Genomic DNA, 21,968 nt, shown 5'->3' on the forward strand with positions numbered 1-21,968 from the left:
TACCTGACATCTACAAAACTTTTGCACAAAGTGTTTCTTTGGATGGTGGCGGTTGCCACACACAAACTTCAAAGCAATGCTGCTCGAGTTGCATTAATTAAGCTTGCAAATGGCCGACCATGCCGCCCCGCTTCTCTCGTTGCATTATTCAGGTCAGCTTAGGTCAACTTCATGACCGCTCTTTGTTGTTGTTACTCATGACCTTCACCCTGTTTATCTATCCGTTGATGCCTGCGCTGGTCTTCTCTCTTTCCCATTTATCAGATAAGTTTGGCGGTCACTCATTTTTTCTAACCCCAGCATCTGGAGTTGAGAGTACTGGGGAATGAAAGTTTCTTCATAATGCATGTATAAATATAAGTACTGTTGCTTATCGTTTTAGCTGAAGTGCTAACCCAAACCAGCATCAACCCATATTCGCGATATTTCGAGTTTGCGCAGTCGAGAGCGATTATAGGAGAACAGACTTTTACACCAGTCAATGATGAATTAGTTGGGTCAAAAGTTATAGTAAGGTCTTCTCATCATTCACCTCTTACATCGGCATTCTGCACTTTGGCTGCAGTATATTTCAAGACAAATAACCTAAAATGTCATTAGTAAAAGTCGGAGATGACAATGATATTTGCAGGCTCCCAGGAAAATGTATTTTCAGCTGGTGTTTTATTGCAAATTCTGAAATTACCGCCTTTCATGCATGTAACGATTTCTTTATGGAAAAAAATACGACGCAGCATCCCGAAGTAACAGAATTTTATCTCTTTATCATCAGTTACAAAAGAATTCTCTATTGAATGGAGGGGTGGTCAGGTGGTTGTTAGCACCTGACACCAATACAGTGAATGTTGGCTGTCCTAGGTTCAGCTCTGGTCTCGGGCGCGCTGTTATTTCTCTACATGCAGCATCTGTTAGCAAGGCAGGCTGCTTTGCCGTGATACAGTATTAGTTGTTGGCTCCGTGTATAACACCAATTTCCCCTCCCCCTCCATTAAATGGCGGTACAAAAACAAACTAGAGTTGACTGTGGGTATCAATCAATATTAACCTGTCTGAACCATGATTAATTAACATTGACTTTCCCGTTCTGTACTTATTTTGCAAATTAAATATTTATAATATAGTGGCAATGAAAAAATGTTCAAATTAAAAAGAGACAAATATTTAGCATATTGAATATTTTTATCTTGTAGAATGTAAGCTAGCATTTTTGCTTTTGTCTACAGTTTTGTTTGGTCTTTGTAAGACATTGCATGGTTAGCTTTGGCTGGGGGTAGAGCTCTTTAAAAAAGTGTTCTGATTTATTACATATCTTCGTCTGAAAAGCACAGGAAAAATATGCAGGTATTGACTAGCACTTTATTAATATTAGTAAACAACAATTAAGCAACAGGCAATATTGTGTTCACGAAACCACAAACCTGAAATCTCACAGGTGTCCTACCACTAATTACTTACTGTCTTCATTTTCTTTGGAAATATGCAATTTTAAGTATAAAGGAATTATTCAGATGGACTTTAAAAAGAAACAGCTCTTTTTATACAGAAGACACTAAAATCAATAATCTCCTTACAGCCATTATTTTAAATCACAACAAGAAAACTATGCTGGAGATATTTTTGTTTCAGTATTAGAACAGGTATTCTGTTGCCTCAAATATGAAGCATATATATATATTATTTACTATTGTTAACACTTCTTTTAAAGAAAATAACAAGTTGTGTTTTTAAAACTGTGCAGGTGATTGCTGATGCATAGTTTTTCATTTGAGATTTTAGGTATGATCACAGTAATAGTGCGATCTTTTCATCACTGCATTGTAACTTTTGAAATAACTGCACAAGTCTAAGACTCAATAAACCAATAATAATAATGTTACAAATAAAAAATATTTCTGCAAATGTTACAAAAGAAAAATAATTTTTGCTTTTAATATACAAAATGTCTATAAAAATACATAAAAAAATCACAAGATATTATGCAAAGACATTATGAGGTAATAATAGTGTTTAAACCAGTCATGTTTATTTGAAAATGATACAAAAGCATGTAATTTGTATACAAGGAAATACTGTCTAGGAACGGTATGTACTGAATAAGTAAATGGTAAAAATCATTTATGCACATTATTATACATGTTTACATGTTGTGTTTGCGACAACAGCAGCAAATGCTTACTGCTGTCAAAATCAAAGGCATTTAAAGATCTCTTTGATATGGCCAGCACTTTTTAGAACAGTTACGAATACTGTTGCACATGGCAAGCTAACATATGATTCGAAAAATGTATATACCATCATAAAAGGAAAATCAGTGGTGCACACAGTCAATGTAAAGATTCATTTCATGAAATATATATTCTATCCCTAGACAATGAAACTTCTTTCTTAGCAACCTAATTAACTTAAACTCACATTGAAAAGGATATGATTAAGAATATCCATTTTAAGAAATAAAAGCATCCTCTAAAAATCCTTCCATATGTCAGTGAAAATTGATTTCTATTTTCTTCAAGATAATCTGTATTACTAAAGCATTACCTTTGTTACTGTAAATTGTATTTAAACAAGTGATTACATAGAAGAAATAGACAGGAAGAAAAATTAAATACCCCTCTCACTGAGAAGTCTAAACAAGTTAAAGTTAGTGTATTTATTACCTGTTATACAGTCTCTAAACACTGACTTGTTGCCTTGCTGAAGCACCAAAGAATGATAAAATGAAAGCATTTTTTTAACATTCATTTTTGCATTTCAAATATGAGAAAGAAAACCATAACCAAAATCAAAATTTGAGTAAGTAATGGGTCGAAGTGACCGTTTATTTCTTTAAGATGATAGTGACAGATTAAAAGTGTTACAGCATGTTTTCTATACTTTGATTCATATTACTTTCTTCTAAACTGAAACTTTAAGGACACTTAGGAGAATGCATTTTATTTTGTGCATTGATAAAAAGGAACTCAGGTCTTAAAATACAATTACAAAAAAATGTAAAATAAAATCTTCATTTTACGTGAACTTTGATGCCGATGTTTTGTTATATACCTTCACTTACCCTAACAAAGAATACCTGCCTGCACATACTCACACACAGACACACATGACAACTTCCATACTTCACTCAAACGAAACAATCAGCATATGCTTATAATTAAATACAATTTACATTTTGAAAAAAACTAGATGAAAATATACTAGTGAATATAAACAGTAAAAACTCGACCCCACACCTGTTCTTATCACATAAAAATATATATGCACATACATGATAGTCACTGAATATGGGTGATGCACCTAGTAGCTTTTGAACTTAGCAGCAAAATACTGGAAAACACTGCACAACTATTATGACAGAATAAGAAAAAGCTGCCCAATATCTCACTTTATTTCAGTACTATGTAATTATGTGCATAATACCAGCTGCAGACATTATTGTCAAAAATATGAAACTAATAAGTCTGAACTGTAAATCAACTGTTTGAAAAAGAAACAAACAAGAAATCAAGTCTAACATAAGTAGCTTTCATAGGGTTGATATTACTAAGTGAAAGATCTATCTTTAAAAGCAACGTTTTTCATAGATGCAGAGTATAATGCATTAGTTTCAATGACAAACACAATACCATAGGCCTTCCTGATGCTCCTTAAACTCTTGAAGTTTTAAGTCTAATGATGGATGCTTTAATAAAGATAACTCTGCAACTGTTGAGATTTTGTTGAAGTATTGGTGAGCTCCCCTTCATACTCTCATACCACACAATTTGCATTTCAATTTCCTGCTCTCATGTTCACTGTTCATCTGAGTTACAGCCCGTTGACCATTGACCAGTGCAGTTTATAATTTCCATTTTCTTTTGATATCTGTACCAACATTAAGGCTATATCATGTCATGCATACATGAACTAGTTTTGTGTTTGACAATGGGAAAGGTTTGCAAATTCCAGATTTTTGTGTTCACAAGATTTACCACAAAAGTGGATTTCTGTGAGAGTGACTGATAGGCTTTGAACAATTAATATTAGCATGAGTATAAAAAAGACTGTGATTGAGATGAAGCTAGTGAGACACAGAAAGCAGCTGGTAAAATGAAAAAGAAACAGAACAGAGACACAGAAGGAAAGGAACAAGGACTGGTTGTTTGGCCTGTCTAATTTTTTTCCTACTTGAGTAACGACTATCAAAGAAGCTGTCCTAAAGGGATGAGGTATTAGACCAAAAGAAAGAGATGTGTCTATGACTTTATTGGGTAAGACTGCCTCTAAATGCATGTGATACTAATTGAAATTGTAATAAATACTTGTTCTAAAGGGCTAACAAACACTCCTGAAATAATGGAATTTGTAAAGGCATGTAAAAGAGGTTTTAAAATAAAAATGGCATGAGTCAAAAAGATTTCTCACAATAAATAATAAACCACACAATCCTAACGTACATGAAAGGTTCAAGACTAAGGATAACATTGCAAACAACAGCACATCTGGGAGGAATCAACTTCCCAAAATTATTTTAAAACTAGCATAAAGTGTACAATGTGACATTTTGAGTAACCAGAATGGACCATTTTTTGCCCTAATATTTCCCTTACCCGTTTTATTGGAACAAAAATGAATCATGCTGATGAAAGAAAAATGTTGGGGGCAGGCAAAATACTAGAGAAAAAAATGTAAACACAAAAGTACAAGAAGATACTGTGAATCTTTCAAAAGTGTTCGTACTTTTCGACATTTTTCACTCGTTTGTTTCAGTTAATAGGAAAGATATTTTGTCTTTGGGACTTTATATGATTAACAGAAAACAGGATCTGCATTCTTTCTTGTCAAATGCGCTGCCTTAAGAATTAACAAAGCAAACATTTTTTCATAATTTCTCCATTGGGATTCCTTTTCTTAAAGAGTTTCGTTGATGGTATACATGTTCACATGGGCAAGGCTCCATGGATAATGGATCCATTTAGGTAGAAAAGGCTTTCTGTGTTCCTTGTTAAATTTGTTAAACCCTGTCTTGTGAAAATAATAAATTAAGACTTTACATGAATCTATCTAAAGCCCTTTTTAATCCACAAAATCACACAAATTCATAACTGTAATAAAAAAATCAAAAGGCAAACTGTTAACATGAAATAAAAATTGGTCAATGATTAACATGGATTCATACATTCACACACACAAACACACACACGCACAGAATTTTAAAATATGTTATACAAATATGTCAACAGATTATACATTGCTGTAAATGTTTACAAGTTATGTGCGACTTTGCTCCAGTGATCTCCATGTTTCTCCATCTACACATGTCAAGTTCACTGGATGACACCACTTTGTTTACTGCCATGTGTATAACACATGTGCATTCAGTTGCACCATATGCACTAATGAACCAAACATAAGCTAATGGACAAATGTATATTTTGGTGTTTGCTAATTTGCCACAGTTTACCTGCCTTTTCAAGTTCTATAAACATGAAAATACAATGGGGTACAGACACCTCTACTGACCCAGGACTGTCTTCTGGCTGATTGTATGCATCCATTACTAACAGTAAATCTGGTCTGCTAACAGTGAACCACTGCCTACATACCATGTCGGTGAAATGTGATCTTGCCCTCTTGACACTTAATAAAAAAAACCTTCAGTGTCAATGTATATCACCAATGACAAAAAGTCTATAGAGACAGTGATGAATCAGTCATTTTACTTTCATCCTCAGAAGCATTCCAGATAAAACAGATCCACACCTGTGATTACAATGAATGCCTATTATGCAGTATTTATCTCTTGGCAGCATGGTCCTCAAAAAAAGGAACATCATAAAAAAAAGACCTGAAAATGTTTCCTCATCTACTCAATCTATACTATAATGACTAGAATCAAAACTGGAACACTTCTACACAAAACTTCGTACAAACATCTATCAAGTGTGCACACACACACACACGCACGCACGCGAGCACGCACACAAGCATATGCATGCATGCAAGTATGCACATGCACACACACACACACACTGTACAGGTGCAAACTGTTCAGTCATTAAAACAGATGAAAAGAGGCATTACACTGGGGTTGATTTGTAGGAACCACCTCCATCACGGCGGCAGCAGATAGCGATGGTGATAGCCAGCAGCCCAATGAGGAGGATGACACCGCCAACAGCACCTACAATGGTGTAGATGGTCCACAAACTGATCCACCCGCCCACAGAATCTTGCTGATCATTATCCTCTGGCAAAGGTTCCTCAACCTCCGCTGGTGTCCAATCATCTTCTTGGTGGTTCCAGATCTTTGTCACCTCAGATGGGGGTAGGTATGTTGAGGTTATGAAGGGAGCAAAAGTTGTCACCTTGCTCTTTGGTGGCTTGCGCCGGCGCGGATTTTTTCTGCGATCGTTATTGTTACGTCGAGACTGGTGGGTCGTCTCAAAGGTGTCAGCATCAAAGATATCAAGCTCTGAAGAATGTGGAACAAATAATGTTGTTGGGATCTCAGTGGTTGTGGTGGCTGTGGTGGTTGTGGTGGTGGGTGTGGTAGTTGTGGTGGTGGTAGGTGTTGTGGTAGTTTCTGCAAGTAGACCAATAGGACATTTATTCAATATACCAGAATCGCATGCTGAGTTATGAGAAATATGAACTTATTTCCACAGTTGTACTATTTAACTGGAATGTTTCAACACCACAAATGTACAATATAAAAAAAAATTATCTGCCCCTTGATTACAGACCTCTAACAAAGTCTGATGACCGGTGTCATCAGTTTCTTCAGCCATTTCTGTCAAAGTCCGTGTTTTGAACTTGGCATCACTAGTTTTTTGTTCACAACTTATAATAATGCAGACAACTGTCAGCAAAATATGTAAATAGCATGAACTAATGTCAAAGCAGCATAATTTTGTAGGGGTTTTTTTTTCACTTACATCAGAAGAGAAGGCAAGTTAATAATACTCTTGCTACTAGCTATTATGGATTGGTTCATAGTTTTTGAAGTACATACCTATAATCCTGTCAGAAAGGTTCACACGATTAACAGATAAGAAATAACATCTTGCTGTATGCTTATGGTGGACATTGTTTTTTCATATTATCTTTGGCTGTTTTGCTTACCAATGGTTGTAGGACGGAGTACAGTGAGAAACCCAGAGCTGTACTTCAGGCCCCAGATATTGCCCACAGCACAACGGTACTCCCCCGCATGCTCAGGTAGCACGTTGGTCAGCTCCAATATTTCAGGGTTGACAGACGTGTTCAGAAACTGCAATTATAAATGTCATCAGAATTATTATCTTCTTACTGTCACAATGAGAATGTTACTGTAACCATACAAAATTCGCCCAAAGTTTGCAGCTGCACTCAGGTGGTCCTACAATAAACACATACTCAATCAATAGAATCAAATCTCTTGTTGTGTATTCCTAGAAATAAATATGTTTTTATGCCTATAAATATGCTGAAGGAGGTAATGGTCGCAGTTACCACCGCTGCAGGAAAAATATTGATCAAACCTCTTGTCTCCCTGTGCTCTCCATCAATTCTGTGTTTGGTTTTCTCTGCCATCGGACTGTGGCACTTGGATCATTGAGCACCCGACAGTGGAACTGGACAGTCTGACCCACAGTGGCTGTGATGTTCTCCGGGCCTTGAATGACGAGCGGCCAGATTTTCACTGCAGGAAGAAAACATGAATGTTCACCCAAGCTGATAGTTCACCTAAACAACAGGCTATGCACTGGCTCAATGATATGAACGGAAGCAATAGAGAGAAGTAATGAAGTTTTCATTTGACCTGCAGTTTGGTGGCTGCTGGGATCACCGCGCATTGAGCGCATCTTTGTGATGCGGATACTGGCGCGCTATAAAACTACATCATCATCATCAAGTAGAACCAGGTACAGCATGGTAGGGAAAGTTTTAAAAAAAACTCGCTGTTATGCTCTTTATCCTTTTGTTTTAAGATACTGGAAAGTATACTCACCAAGCACATCAACATAAAATGTCCATTCTATCTGTCCCTTGCTGTTACTGACACTACATGTGTAGTTGCCTTTGTCTTCGACCGCCAAGGAATTGATGGTCAGTCGGTGTTTCTTGATCTGCAATGACAAAATGAAGTGATGTGTGTTCTGACAACTAACACATTAGTATACTATCTTTGCATACAGACTGATCCATTTAACGTTCTTCCGTTTTTCAAACACATGTACAGTTACTGATGTTTTAGTTTTGATTCCACTGATTTCAAAACATCAAGGATAATGTGTGTGGTTTGTTGATCTATGGCTAAATAATAATTACTTTCATTATTATTATTATTACATAAAACGTGTTTGTCCTTTGGATGCTCCAAGTACCAAGGGCAAAGGACAACTAGGAAAGTAAGAACTAGGGAAAAGGTAAATTAAAATTTAAAAAACAGACAACAAAAACAAAGCATGTATGAGAAAAGGAGGGAGGTAGAGAAGACCAATCCCATAGTACATTTTTACAGAAACTGGCATAAAAATATTTAATGTTTTCATCATACAAAACTTGACAGAACATCTTAAAGAATATCCATCTTCTTGAATCCATTGTCCAACGTCAATCATTATATTTTCAAACAAGCATTATATGTTGGAATGTTCAGCTATCAGATGTCAACCACCCCAGCTGTAATATCCACCCATGTAAAAATTGTATTACCGTGTCCCACTTCCAGTACTCACCGTTAGTCGTCCATTGCCCTTCTCAAGCTTCTGTCCATCCTTAAACCATGTGACCTTCGGAGACGGTTTTCCCTTAGCCTGGCAGTCAAGCTTAATGCTTTCGCCCAAAAACTCAGACTGTAGCCTCTCACTTTTCCCTGGATTTGATTTAGGCGCCCACTCTGGTGCCTGCTCTTGTTCTGGGAACAACACAAAAGATTAAGCTGGAAGCAAAACACAACTAGAACTTAATAAGAAAGAATGAAATCAACCTATATTGCAGTCTGTTCATTATTTACTTTCTGTGGCTAAGTTATAAGCTTCCAAAAAACACCTACACTCTCTCTAATCTATGTACCCCAGCAACACCCACAACCCCGCCCACCCCATGCACACAAGTGTGAGTGAGAGAGAAAGAAAGAACTTACTCTTTTTATTTTTTCCTTTCTTTGCCAGTGTTGCCTGCAGGCACATTATGGCCAGCATAAGCGCTATCAGGGTGCGCTGTGTCTTCATGGTGTGTCAATATGAATCTGGAGAATAACTGCCAGCATACACACTGCTTTAAAGCAGGCAGGCCCTTCACTCTGTCTGCAGCTCACCATGCAGGCTGTAAAACAAAAACGCAGAAGTTGAGCTAGACTGACACCACACTTATTTTCTTTTCTCTCTCTCTCACTAGCTTTCACATCTCATTCTTTTTCTCTCTCTCACACACAAACATACATATGTCTGTGGTAGATCATGTGAATCAATGCATGTTTGGGACTGTGACTGTATAAGAAGCTTCGGAAAACAAGCACTTATGCTCTTGACCTCTTATATGTGTAACAACACTTCAGCAAGAGATGAGAATCTGCCTCTACCAAACTTTAGGCTGACAATAACTGTCAGACAAATAAAGTCATCTTAAGTTTATCTCGCAAAGTTCAATTACATGCACTGTCATGCTAAATCTAGCAACATAAAATATACCTAGCATGAATTTGTGTTCATGTGGCAATTCACCCTTCTCATTCTTTATCTCCATTTTATTTATTCAATCATTTCCACAAATGTCTAACTGAATGCTGCTCGCACTAGCGTAATAAAACCTCAGTTACATTCAAACTTCTGTGAACTTTCGTTTTAGAATGAAACTCTGTGTGAAATTTCACACTGTATGACCTCAGCAAGAAGTATAAGTGACTTTGAAGGAAGGAACCTGATAAAAATAAAAAGTTTGATGCAACTCCCATAATAAAAAACCAGCCATTACTGCAAGCAGTCTGACAGTGAAAGCAGTTTCCAAAGCGGAGACAACTCGCCAACAGACGTCAAGACAAAGCATAACTAGGTTCTCCTCCACTGATATCTTGTCAGAACTCCAGATAACCGGTAGATATCCTGCTGCAACAACTTCTCGCGATCTCGGAAGATTCCAGCAAGCACGGGATAAATACATTCTTTGTTTTTGGGGTAGCAATACAGCAAAACCCTCCTGTATACTGTTAACACCCACACACACACACGCACACACACGCACGCACACACACACAACCCCATTATGTTCTGGTGGGCATGCATAGCTTCCTTGTTTGGAGGTATGTGAATGTAAGGTCAAGCACTCTGTGGCCTGGTACACAGCTGGATGCTCAAGCAGTCTGCTAAGCTGCCAGTTTATTTACAAGCAGTCTGCTAAGATACCAGCATATTTACAAGCAGTCTGCTAAGCTACTAATATATTTTAAAGCAGTGTGCTAAGCTACTAATATATTTTAAAGCAGTCTGCTAAGCTACTAAGATATTTTAAAGCAGTCTGCTAAGCTACTAATATATTTTAAAGCAGTCTGCTAAGCTAGCAGCATATTTACAAGCAGTGTGCTAAGCTACTAATATATTTTAATATATTTTATTTATTTATATATATTTTAAAGCAGTCTGCTAAGCTGCCGGCTTAGTTTAAAGCAGCTCCGCTGACTTGCTAGATGTCAACACTGATGGCGAAATCGGCGTCTTGACCAGTTTAGTAGAAATTTCATTTGTAATGGATGTGTAATCGGATTACAAAGGTGTAAACTGTAGTCCTCTCCCTCGCCACAAGACGCCATTCACGCAAGTATCAGTAACTGTATACGCATCGTGTGACGTGTATATCAGTAAGCATGTCACTCAAACGAGTATTAGTGATCGGTTCCACGTCACGAGGTGCAAGTAAGAGTATGCTCACGCGCTGTGTTAGTGTGTGCATCACGTGATGCAAGGGTTAGTGAGGTCTCAGACGTGACGTACGTTCAATTACTCATCGGAGTCAACGTGGCTTGTGGTCAATCGTTCGTCTGGAAAGTGACGTGCAAGAAGAGATTCACATCAGAATTTCAAACGCAGTAGCGGGACTCGAGGGATGGAACTGCGCAAGGAACGAAGAGCAGGAGTCAGGGGAAAGGATTCCATGTGCTTTCTTCCAGTTGGCTGCGGCCGCTTTCGCTGTTATTGCCGCGGATGGTACCGCAAACCTTATTGCACCCACCCTTACAAAGCTCTGACGTCACTGTAGTGAACGCTTTCAACTCGCCGCTATGATCAACTACAAAGGATTTTTTAATTCGCCGCTGCGCCAGTTCTCCTGACGCCATAGCGACAGTGAGTCACTAAACCACCATTCCCTACCCCCCTTCTCACGCACACGCACGCACCTATCTGCATAACATACACATACACACACGCCCTCACACACACACAACGCACGCGCTTCAGTTCTCACGTTCACGGGCATCGGTCGTAACGTGCTTGCCAGGTCCCCGACGGTTTAATTATCATCTGTCAGACGATGACGCAGAGAGGGCTCTGCTGGTGACCGCCGCCACTGGCTCGTGCCGTCCACAACCACAGTTGGTCGGGTGGGACCAGAGATAAACCGTCGGCCAAGGGAGTTCGAGGGGTCGGGGAAGGCGAAAACGGTTATGAAAAAGTGACGCATGCGTATTGAGTCGGGTTCCAGCGTCGTGAGCTCGCCCCTTCCACAACCCTGCCCAGACACCCGGAGGAAACTGAGCAGACACTTGCAGATCGGGGGAGAACCGGGTGACGAGAATAAGCCAGACGCACACTGTATCTGCCAGGCTTGGTGTGGCAGTTATTTTGATGTGGTTAAAATATTGGGCGAAATGAACCGTTTTCGGGTGCCAAGGCTGTTATTTAAGATGATGCATAAACAACTTTGTAGTCAAATGATCCTTTGCTGCACAGGTGTTTCTTGCTCCCTTCTATCTGCTGCGCCACTCAGACCTGTGTTTTCTGTTGAATACAACTCACTCCCCTCAGCTGCAAAATATCTACATTCGTGCTAGTGTTCCATTATTACAACACTTACTTCCTTCCAGGTAGCAGATTAAGATTTTAACCAATTATTATATCCTTTACGAATTTACCTTATTTTAAGATCTTCATTTACTATGCTTGGTTTGAACTGTTGTTGTTTTTGTTAATATTCAAAACAACATCTGGGCCTCAAATAGCATAATTGAGTTGTGTGAAAAGATTTTCTGTTTTCATTTCATTTGAAAGGGATGTTTTGGCAGCTTGTAGCTTTTGATTTATGCGGATTATTCTCGTCTCTTTTTTCCGATGATAAACTTACAGGCCCGCTGATAATTCAAACTATTTAATCATACATGGCTATGGAGTTGAATGTTGGGTGTGCTAGCACTGTGTTGTGATGAACTTCGTGTACGAGCTTATACAAGTTGTTCACAAATAATAGGATTCTCGCAAACTTGTTTTTTTTTTAATTAATTGTTTCTGAAAACAAGTTCATTCGTGTCACAAGATAGTCCTGGTTTGAGAAACACATTTGCAAAAAAAATTGTTAAAATTGTTCTGCGGTTTGTCTTGTGACATCTTTACCAGGAGTCACGTGACTGTTGCCGTTAATAGGTTGAGTGCCTGCTGTTTATGATGCCGAAATGAGTCAATCTGATCCAATTCTACAGTTCCATGTGATGTCTGCTGTCTCTTGACCTTTAGATGAACCTGATAAATGCCGGCAATATGCCGGACTCGCCAGCGTGAACTGTGTAAATGCCTTCACAAAATATTCAGTGAAGCAACTTTGTTATTTCCATAAACTTTAATCTTCTTTCTCTTTTGTTATTAACAAATATGTAGTGTGTTTTGATTACTTTTGATATATTCGCACTAAACAAACTCAATTAAAACGGTTTAATCAAAAAATCATCAGAAAATAAGCGCAATTTGATTGCTCAATTTTTATAAACCATTTACTCTCCAAAGAAATATGGCTTCATCAAAACTGGTTAAAAGACTACTAATTTTTATATTATTTTTATATTTCATTTTTTATTTTACGGATTTTCCGTTAAATTGACTCATTTTCTCAGCAATTTACTCTCGAAATATAAATTAGGAGTTTAGTTCACACGTGAAAGTGGCCTTTGTCAAATTGCTGAAAGGGCTATTAATTTGTTTTATAGTAAATCAATTCTAGGGATGGTCAACTCTTCAACCATTGACATTCAATATGTAGATTAGTAATCTAGACGGAGCAGTTGTTTATCACCTGTTATTAATTATTTATATCCTCTACCTTTACAATGCACAAAAAATGAGCGAAGTGAGAATACGATGAGTGACATTTTGATCATAGTTGCACGCCGATTCTTTATTTTGAGGGGCAACCTGTCTTTTGTTGTTGGGTTTGTTTGTGTGTTTTTGTTGTTGTTGTTTTTTTGTTGTTGTTGTTGTTTTGTTGTGGTTTTTTTTGCAATAAACTTCAACAAGTTTGCATTTCTCTTGTTCGGGATGAAAATCCGTTATTTGGCTAGGCTTACAGAGGTGATAGAATCTAATAACTCAGGCCAGACTCATATTACCTCCGGTGCACATAAAGACACCGCAATGTCGTCCGCTTCCCCTCCCCCTCCTCTGCCCACCGACACCCATTGCCCAACCTTTCCACATAGTGAGCTTAAAGCTGTTTATAATTTGTGACCAGGAGCTGCTCATGTTACGAGATGTAACGCTAAAAGGTTCCTTCAACGCTTCCATAAATTTCCTTGCTATCTGTCAGAAAGTCCATTTACTGCCGGTTCCGTGTGTCTCCCTCGCCGCCCACTTCCGGTCGACCCTCCCAATGCATCAGTACGCTTCATAGCCACTTCGTCGTGTCTGTATTTGAAGCCATGCTCCCACCTCTTCGTTGTGCCCCCCATGTCGCTACTTCTGTCCCATTTATTTCAGCTGTGTCCCATTTATCATGTGTTGCCACTTGTTATTGTTGTGATGTCGGCAGCGCTAGAATCTGAGGTTCCCTCCACACAATCCTATTTAGCGCCAGGTATTTGGTGTTCTCCTCACCTATTTGTTGCTAGGTCTCCTGCAGAATTTGGGGTTCAGTTTCTTTAGGGTAGATCCACCTCACACTCCACTGTCCGCTACCAAGAAACCACCACTAGTCCTAGTCAATCAGAGTTAAACACATGCAACAAATAATTGACCCCAACTACTCTCAGAATCAAGACGCGAAAGGTCAAGGGACCTAATTCCTTGGCGATGCCTTCCTGCATCATTTAGAGCGATTTACCAACCCCCACTGTATTCACTGGTCTGTAGATTATTATTTCTTCATCGCTTTTTTCTTTTAAAGAGGGCGATTCACAGCGAAAAGATGGTGAGATTAACTCCCTTTACCCACCCCAGTCGCTTCCCCTGTGCTTTTAGCGATGACACGAGCCACTTTGTCTTACATTCGTACAACCGGTTCCAGAAATATCTTAAGACTCAAAGCCCCACACTTCCTACCCTCTCAGCACGATCTACCCTGCTTCCGACTTGACGTGTAAACAATTTTCTCCAGCGTTCTGTGGCACTTCTTTGCATACTTGTGCGGCAGTTTTCAAAATGCAAAGCGTTTACGGCACGCTCGTGAGGCATTACAGAAAATACAAAAAAACAGCTAATGCTTACGAAGCGTACAGTTAGTTGAGTCGATAAGTTTTTAAAGCTTATCTCCTTTATCTCTCTGTAGTGAACACAAACTTCTACGAAGGTATAGAAGGTATGGCGTATATGAACTGAGATTCGTGCGCGGTTCCCCATCAACAAGGGCCGCTACTGTGCGCATGACGGATAGACGGTACGAGCGACCTCCCTTGTCCTTTCCCACGCCAGTCTTTGTAACGGTTTGTGCTGTGCTTTCTGTCATCTGTGTGTGTTCGCGCGCACGTGCATGCGAGAGAGTATGTAACACCCATGACATTTAGAGAAAATGTCATGTGTATTTACACATTTATAAAAGTAAAATAGAGCTATATTTTTTATGTCGACTCTCGCGGTAACGGGAGTTTGACGAGGGTTTGACCGGTATAAATAACTTCCGGTCGAGCTGAGACTTCCTTTCTGTTGAGTGTCGAGGACGAGGGGGTCGAAGTGGAAGGTTGTCCTAAATCAGGTTGGTTAAAATAACCTTGTATTTCATTGAAATAACCTTGTATTTCGTTTGCCAAGGCTTTGGCCTAAAGAATGTTACAGTTTTTGTGGAGGTTGGATTTAGTATTTAGTAGGATGTCTTACGATTTCATTTGAGGGGGAGGACGGCTCCCATCTTAGCGTTTGAGGCAATGGCCAACGATGATTGAATAAGGGGATACTAGCTAGGGAATATGGTGGTTAAATATCTAGGACCCATATTGTGAAGGGGGATGGATGTAGTTTTGTGTGCCTTGAGTTTGAAAATACGTAGGTTATGGGTTTAGGTACAGAGAAGGTACCACGTGTTCTCCACGTGCTCCCCACGTGTAGCAAAATCCCGTGTAATGAATAATATCATGTGAGATTCTTATGTTTAACTTGTTTGAGGGAGAAGGGAGGCGTATGTAATGGAATTTGCTGTAGTAAGATTTTGCATATGTTTGGAAAATGCCATGAGGAATATAATGTATGTGATGGAATTTGCTGTAGTAAGATTTTTGCATATGTTTGGGCAATGCCATGAGGAATATAATGTATGCGGGGGAATTTGCTGTAGAAAGACTTTTGTATATTGTTGGGGAATGCCATGAGGAATATAATGTATGTGAGGGAATTTGCTGTAGAAAGATTTTTGCATATGCTTAGGAAATGCCATGTGGAGTATAATGTATGCGAGGGAAGTTGCTTAGAGAGATTTTGTGTAATGGGACTTTCTTGTTCTGATTTCAGGGCAACATACTTTAACTTTACCCCTTACCCTTCACTTTTCCCCTTCACCTCATCCCAATAAAGAATTCGGTTGACGAACTTGTGTTTGGGTCGTACAACGTGATAAAGAAAGGAAGTGAACCTCCCACACACCAACTCTCAAAAATCGTGCCCGCTACAAGTAAAAGAAAAGTTTTTTTTTAATTTTCAAAATTTCCCACAGAGCTACATTTTAAGTGAGTAGGTACGCTAGAGAAATAATAACAGTAGCATAATAACTCCTTTGAAAAAGATACTGAGGACATGGTCACCCACCACCCCCACCATCAAGTCGAGCATCCTTCTAAGCCACTGAATAATTATGGTTACAAAGGTAATGGCGGGAAAATAGTGGCTGTCATTTTTGTGAACACTTAGCACACTTTAGAGCACCAAAGGAGTCCAGGTGTCGCTCAGGTGGGCAGGAAGGCTGAAGGGTGGATGTGATCAGAATATCTTAAAAGAGAAAGGTGCGTATTTTTAACGTCAGTTGAATTATTTTAGATAGCTTGCAGCGATGTTGTCCCCTGCTGTGGAATGGTGCGGGTGCGTGGTGGGGTGAGAACTCATTCCGCGCTACGAATCAGCATCAGCATCTAGTGACTCATCCTACGCCACTCTCCGCTTAGCAACGTTCATCCTCGTTCTAGCATGACATTTAATCCTGTGATACTCTCTACAAAAATAAAAAATAAAAAACTAACGGGGAGCAGGGGTTCAGGAGGGGGGGGGGGTAACGAGGGAGGCGTATAAACAGTCCTGGCACATAGCCAATAACGGTATCTCCAGACACCCTGCCAACGCAGCGATAGGTGAAAGCGCGAAGGCCGGGGTACGCACACCCAGAAATCCCACCGGGGTTTGTCCATAAAATCCACCTTGTGAGCCACAAGTCGATCGGTCCGGCGATGCGGGTTCACAGGCCTGCTGATGAGGATGAGGCATCCAGCGGCGAGGAGAAGATGAGAGTAGGCTTCCCCCACCCCACAACTCCTTGCCTCGCCTGTACTACTTCTATCTTTCGGTAAAAGCTTTGCACACCTGGTTGCCCCGCTAGGTGTGTAGCTTCGGATGAAGCTGAAGTACAGCCGACATGGTTAAAAGAAATGAGCCCACAATTCAACTCTTTGAAAAATGTTGACTGACAAGAACACTGCTAACAGTCCCAGATGTCAAACACATAGTTGGTATGTAAAAATAAAAAGCACGTGCTGTAACGGTCAAACGAAATAATGTGAACGATAACTAAAAATACGGGCAGTAGGGAGAAGATACCGCAGACCCTGACATTTCTTGTGCTCGTGACTTTGGCAAAATATCTTATCTACCTTGTCCGGTGTATGGCGGATAGCTCCTGCGCAGTCAGCACAGTGTCCCTACCCTGTTCTTCGAGAGATATCCTGCGAAGTATCAGTGGTAAAAAACAATGGAACTGTGTTAATGGGTGGCATCGTGACAAATCGTAACAGCAAAGTTTGTTGTTGTGGTGGTGGTGTTGTTGTTGTTGTTGTTTTGTTGTTTTTTTTTCTTTGTGGATTTGAGTGTAGTGTAGGGGCCTCAGTGCAAGTTGTAGGTCACAGAACTGAAGGGTGGAAGGGAGTGATAAGGAAGGCAGACGTAAAGTGTATATCCAGTCAAGCATGGAGATGTCATGCAGAAAAAAGAGGCCGATGGACATGCAGATATATTACAAAGAGAAACACACACACAGGTAGACTGGCAAGCAAACAGACAAAAATTTATAAAATGTCCGCGGAGCATTGTAGCACCTGCCTCTTACTCAGCGACAGAAATATACTCAAGAGTATACTGAATGATTCCAATTCTTGTGATACACGTTCTTATCTGTGTCTACAGCTAAGCTCTTTCTAATATGATCCCGGAAACGTGTATTTCTTATTTATATTCTTGTTAAGTTGTTTGTTTGGCTCATTTGAACGTGTTTCTGTCTAGTAGTAGACACCCAAGTGGCGAAGGTATTATGGGGAAAAGCAGATCACCTGAAGAAAAAAAATCGACACGAGATGTTACGAGATCTGAGAACCTTGCGATGCCCTATGTAGTGGTGGCAAGCGATCAACTAGAAGACGGGTACAAACCCATCATATTCACTTTACACGAGTATCAACGGCTTTGAGGGAGCAACTGTTTAATCTTCTCCCCACACAGGTATACACTCACGCACTCTACACGGGTATACACGCACGCACTCGCTCACACTACACGGGTATACACGCAAGCACGCACAGGCTCGCTCTCCGCGTACACAGGCACGGACATATTCTGCAGCCATAAACGTTTATCCACTTACCGTAATCTGTTCACACAAAAAAGTTCTCGTGTTTTTTCAAGGCTCAGAGCTCTCGCGCCTTACTCTCGGTTGTCACGTGGTACGCGCGATTCCTTCTGCAGCAGAGGAGGTAACCGGAACCACGTTTAGGTTGTAAGGGGGACGGTAGGGGTAACTCAAGCCACATGCCTTATCGTTGGCCGAAAGCCTCACTCATTAATGTTTTCGCTTACACCCGAGGTAAAACATACCGTCACTGACGTCACAAGGGTTGTGAAAAACACGGACCAGACTGAGGAAGAGACTCTGACAGCTACAAACTCTCCATCTTAGGTTCCCTAACCCCATGTTGCCCTCCCCTACCTCCCTCACAGACCTTCTACAGCAATGAACTTCCCTCCCTGTTGGAAGCTCAACGCACCACGCTCAAAGAAACTTTGCTTTTCCTACGATTTCTGTGCGTGCGCGCGCGCGTATGAGGGGAAAAGGAGGGAGCCGATGACGCAAACGATAAACGAGGGCAAAGGATATCAAAGTAATTCTCTGAGGTGCATTATGATTCCCTCGCTCACCTTTGAGGCCTGTCTATGTGTCCTTTTTCAGCAAGTCCCTAGATACAAAGGCACCTTGTAGGACGACTCACCAGACGGAAGGAACATTTCCATCCCTATCTCTGACATCACAGCAGCGTGGGAGCAGATTGAGCAACTTGACAATTTGTACAAAAATGTTAAAGAATATGCTTAGCTAGGCTATTTCGAATTATCTAGAGTTTTCATTAAAAGCATGAAAGCTTCGTTTTCTGAAAATCTGAGAGTGATCAGCAACGTTGTAATTTGTTTGTTTTAAGCCACAACCCTCATGTTCTCTTCTCCACAAATGTGGAAAATGGAGTCCGTTCGTCTCCCTCTCTTTTCCTGACAACTCGTTAACTTTTTTCTCGGTGGGAAGGGCGAATCCATGGAAAATCCGTGGATAATTATAAGGGGGTAGATAATTTTTCGATAACCATCGTTTCTAGAAAGTATCAGTATTGTTAAGTGACGGCTGTTTTGGAAAGTGAAGGATGATGAGCAAGTGAATGCATCCTGGCCGTTAGAGGGCAAAGTGCCACTTCAGCAACAGAGATTTAACACTTCTAAGAACATGGTATTCACACTTCTGGAAGTGTCATGTGGCGTCAGTACTCCTTTCATCTTGAAGATGAAAACTTCGTTTTTTCATGTTGTTTTCCCATCACAACCCTCAACCAGTGTTAAGACTATTCCTTTATGCTACTTTCACCCAAGACATCGTTGCCACTGATTTATAACTACGGTTCCAGCGGTAAATCAACCAGGGACGAGTTACATTCACTTCATGAATACGGCTCCGGATAAAATCACCTGTACCCTGAGACGACATCTCAACGATTCTCATTGCAGAAATAAGTACCCGTGCCCACTCATGAGCATTCTGCAGACCTTTCAATAATCGGTTTTCACTTGTGTGCAAGGAGTAGAGTGTCAACATCACAGAAACAGTCTGAAAGTCTTGGTTTGTATTCATGCGCCTTGGTCTACATTTGTCTGTAAACATGTCTGTACTGCTTCAAAGCATGGACTAATTGTTCACCTTTCTCAAGTTTACAGACCATTCCAAGTCTGCCTATCTGCAGAAGTTGGTTCCGAAGGAGCAACGGTGAGTGTTAACGTCTAGCGCGAGCATGGAGCTGCCTGAGGATGGATGAGAGTTATCGCTTTTCTCGTTAGATAGGCGGCAAATGGTGACCTTTGCAGGTCGCTAACAACAGGTGAACTTTGTCGAGAAACAACGGTCGGTGAAGGTGAGCTCTTCACCGCAGTCTGCTACATGTCTACATCCACTCTAGTTCCATAGCTTGCAGGCTTAGTAATGAGCGGTTGAAATTAAGTGAACACCGTGCTGCAGACGGTTGGAATTGTTCTCAACCATTGCATTTATGGCTTCGCCAACAGCATGAAAGAAGAAGAGGTAAAGATATAGGTCCTTAGCACAAAACCGAAAATATCAAACAGCGGAAAACAGCCTATTGCATCACCTTCCCCACAAAAGAGAAATTATAAATAAAATAGCAACTGGTACAAATATTACTGTTAAACAACTAGCTGTCATCACATAGTGCATAAACAAGTGAGTCCCATTGGCAGGCAGTCAAGATCTTGATCCCGTACCCCGGGGAGCCCCCGCTCCGGAAGACGTCTGCCTCTCAAATTGGGAGGGCGACTTGCTTTGACGCAGACGCTGATTAAACGATTTCAAGATCGAGGTTCATCTCGTCGCCATGACGGCTGCCTGCAGTCGAAGACCTCTGACCTCTGACACGAGGAGGAGGAGGAGGAGGAGGAGGAAGGGAGATGGTGGTCAAGAGCCAAACTGATGCCGATTGGCTTTAAATAGTCACGTGATCACCAAACTGCTGCGAAGATGCCTCCGAAGCTCCGAGATTGGAAAATGACCCAGAGCCAGACACATGTGCTTGTTTTCAATGAATGAGTCATTGCTGTTCTGCGTTCGCTAGTGTGTCAAGATGACACAGTGGTTAGCTGAGTTGTAAACACTGTAGTTGGCTGCCAAGTCCACCTACCTATCCTCTCAAATAATTGAGTTGTCGTGTCGTGCAGACACCTTCGTTACCATAGTTTAAAAAGAACACAACAAAGCAAGTCCTAATTCAAGGCCATGTTGATTGTTTTGTTTACATAAAGACCATTTTTATGATCAGGGGGAGACTACAGTGCAGCGGTGTTCAGAGGCAAGAGGAAGGTGGAGGCAGTTAAATCTGCGTTATGTTACATCAGCCTCATTATTATGTATTCACATATCCTAGTACGGCCTGGAGCAAAGGATTTAGTCACGTGACCATCAGCTTGCAACTTGCTTCTACTACGTTGCCGCCAACTATCTGGTGACGTAGTCAAACGTCTCTACGTCTGTTTGTGGGTGTAGCTATAGTTACTATGACACACCCTACATCATACATCGGCAAGTTATTTATAGATGTGTGAACAGAGGATAAAAACATCTCCCTGGCAACAAAAAAAAAATCTTGTGTTTTCTTGGGGATTTTTTTTTTTTTTTTTTTGCAAATGCACGTTCTCTCCTCTTGTAGTCCGCTCAACGAGTTCTTCGCCCACCCCAAAGGTAAGAACCGCGTACACACCTGCAGGAAATCATTTTCCCTGAAGTTGTCTCCACCCCATATATATCTATCTCTCTCTTCTTTCATTCCCCAAAAAAGGACAGCTGGAGATGGTGAACTCGTTGCTAGCTGCACACCAAACATTTTTCGTGAACTGCTGGTCCGCTCTGAGAAATCGTCCAGAAGAAATATATTTGTAATAAATATTATGTACTTTGATAAAATTCTATATGTATAATAAATTTTTACAGGAATGTCGGGACGCAGAACTGCCAGGACACAGCATGGAGTTTTGTTTTTTTTTTTGTTGTTTTTTGTTTGTTTGCTTGTTTTTTTGTGTGTGTGTGTGTGTGTTTGTTTTTTCTGTCATTCCTTAGTCCACAAAAAGCGCTGCTTTTTGTTAACCTTCTCATTCTGAATGGAGATTTGCGGATTCCTGACAGAATTCTTTATGTTTGTGTAGGCATGAACCTGTTTGAGAATGCGCGATACAGCGTGCAGTGCTCGTCATGTGGGAAAGATTGTCTTATCAGGTGAGATTTTATTCCTCTACATCGCTTGTTGAATGGCCCTGGCAGCTCAACTATTGGACGAAGTGTCCCGGGATAAGAGTCTGATTAGACAA

The 21,968-nt window shown here is 40.4% G+C and overlaps 1 protein-coding gene and 1 long non-coding RNA gene across 9 annotated transcripts in view; one reads left to right on the forward strand and one right to left on the reverse strand.

Moving 5' to 3' along the window:
- Positions 1-738: 738 nt before the first annotated feature.
- LOC112563859 (fibroblast growth factor receptor 1-A-like) overlaps positions 739-21,968 on the reverse strand; it is a 33,282-nt gene continuing 12,052 nt past the window's right edge. For all 8 annotated transcript variants that reach the window (XM_025238265.1, XM_025238270.1, XM_025238268.1 and 5 more), the window contains 6 exons: positions 9,107-9,288; positions 8,700-8,878; positions 7,970-8,087; positions 7,500-7,660; positions 7,102-7,249; positions 739-6,562 (listed from right to left, as the gene is read on the reverse strand). In XM_025238265.1, coding sequence (XP_025094050.1) covers positions 6,057-6,562; positions 7,102-7,249; positions 7,500-7,660; positions 7,970-8,087; positions 8,700-8,878; positions 9,107-9,194 — 1,200 coding nt within the window. In that variant the 5' untranslated portion in view covers positions 9,195-9,288 and the 3' untranslated portion in view covers positions 739-6,056. The remainder of the gene's footprint in view (positions 6,563-7,101; positions 7,250-7,499; positions 7,661-7,969; positions 8,088-8,699; positions 8,879-9,106; positions 9,289-21,968) is intronic.
- On the forward strand, positions 14,923-19,044 carry LOC112563862. Its single transcript, XR_003099133.1, has 3 exons — positions 14,923-16,035; positions 17,850-18,062; positions 18,787-19,044. It is a non-coding gene; the product is annotated as an uncharacterized LOC112563862 (long non-coding RNA).

The sequence above is a fragment of the Pomacea canaliculata genome, linkage group LG5 (assembly GCF_003073045.1).
Source record: "Pomacea canaliculata isolate SZHN2017 linkage group LG5, ASM307304v1, whole genome shotgun sequence".
Taxonomy (NCBI): domain Eukaryota; kingdom Metazoa; phylum Mollusca; class Gastropoda; order Architaenioglossa; family Ampullariidae; genus Pomacea; species Pomacea canaliculata.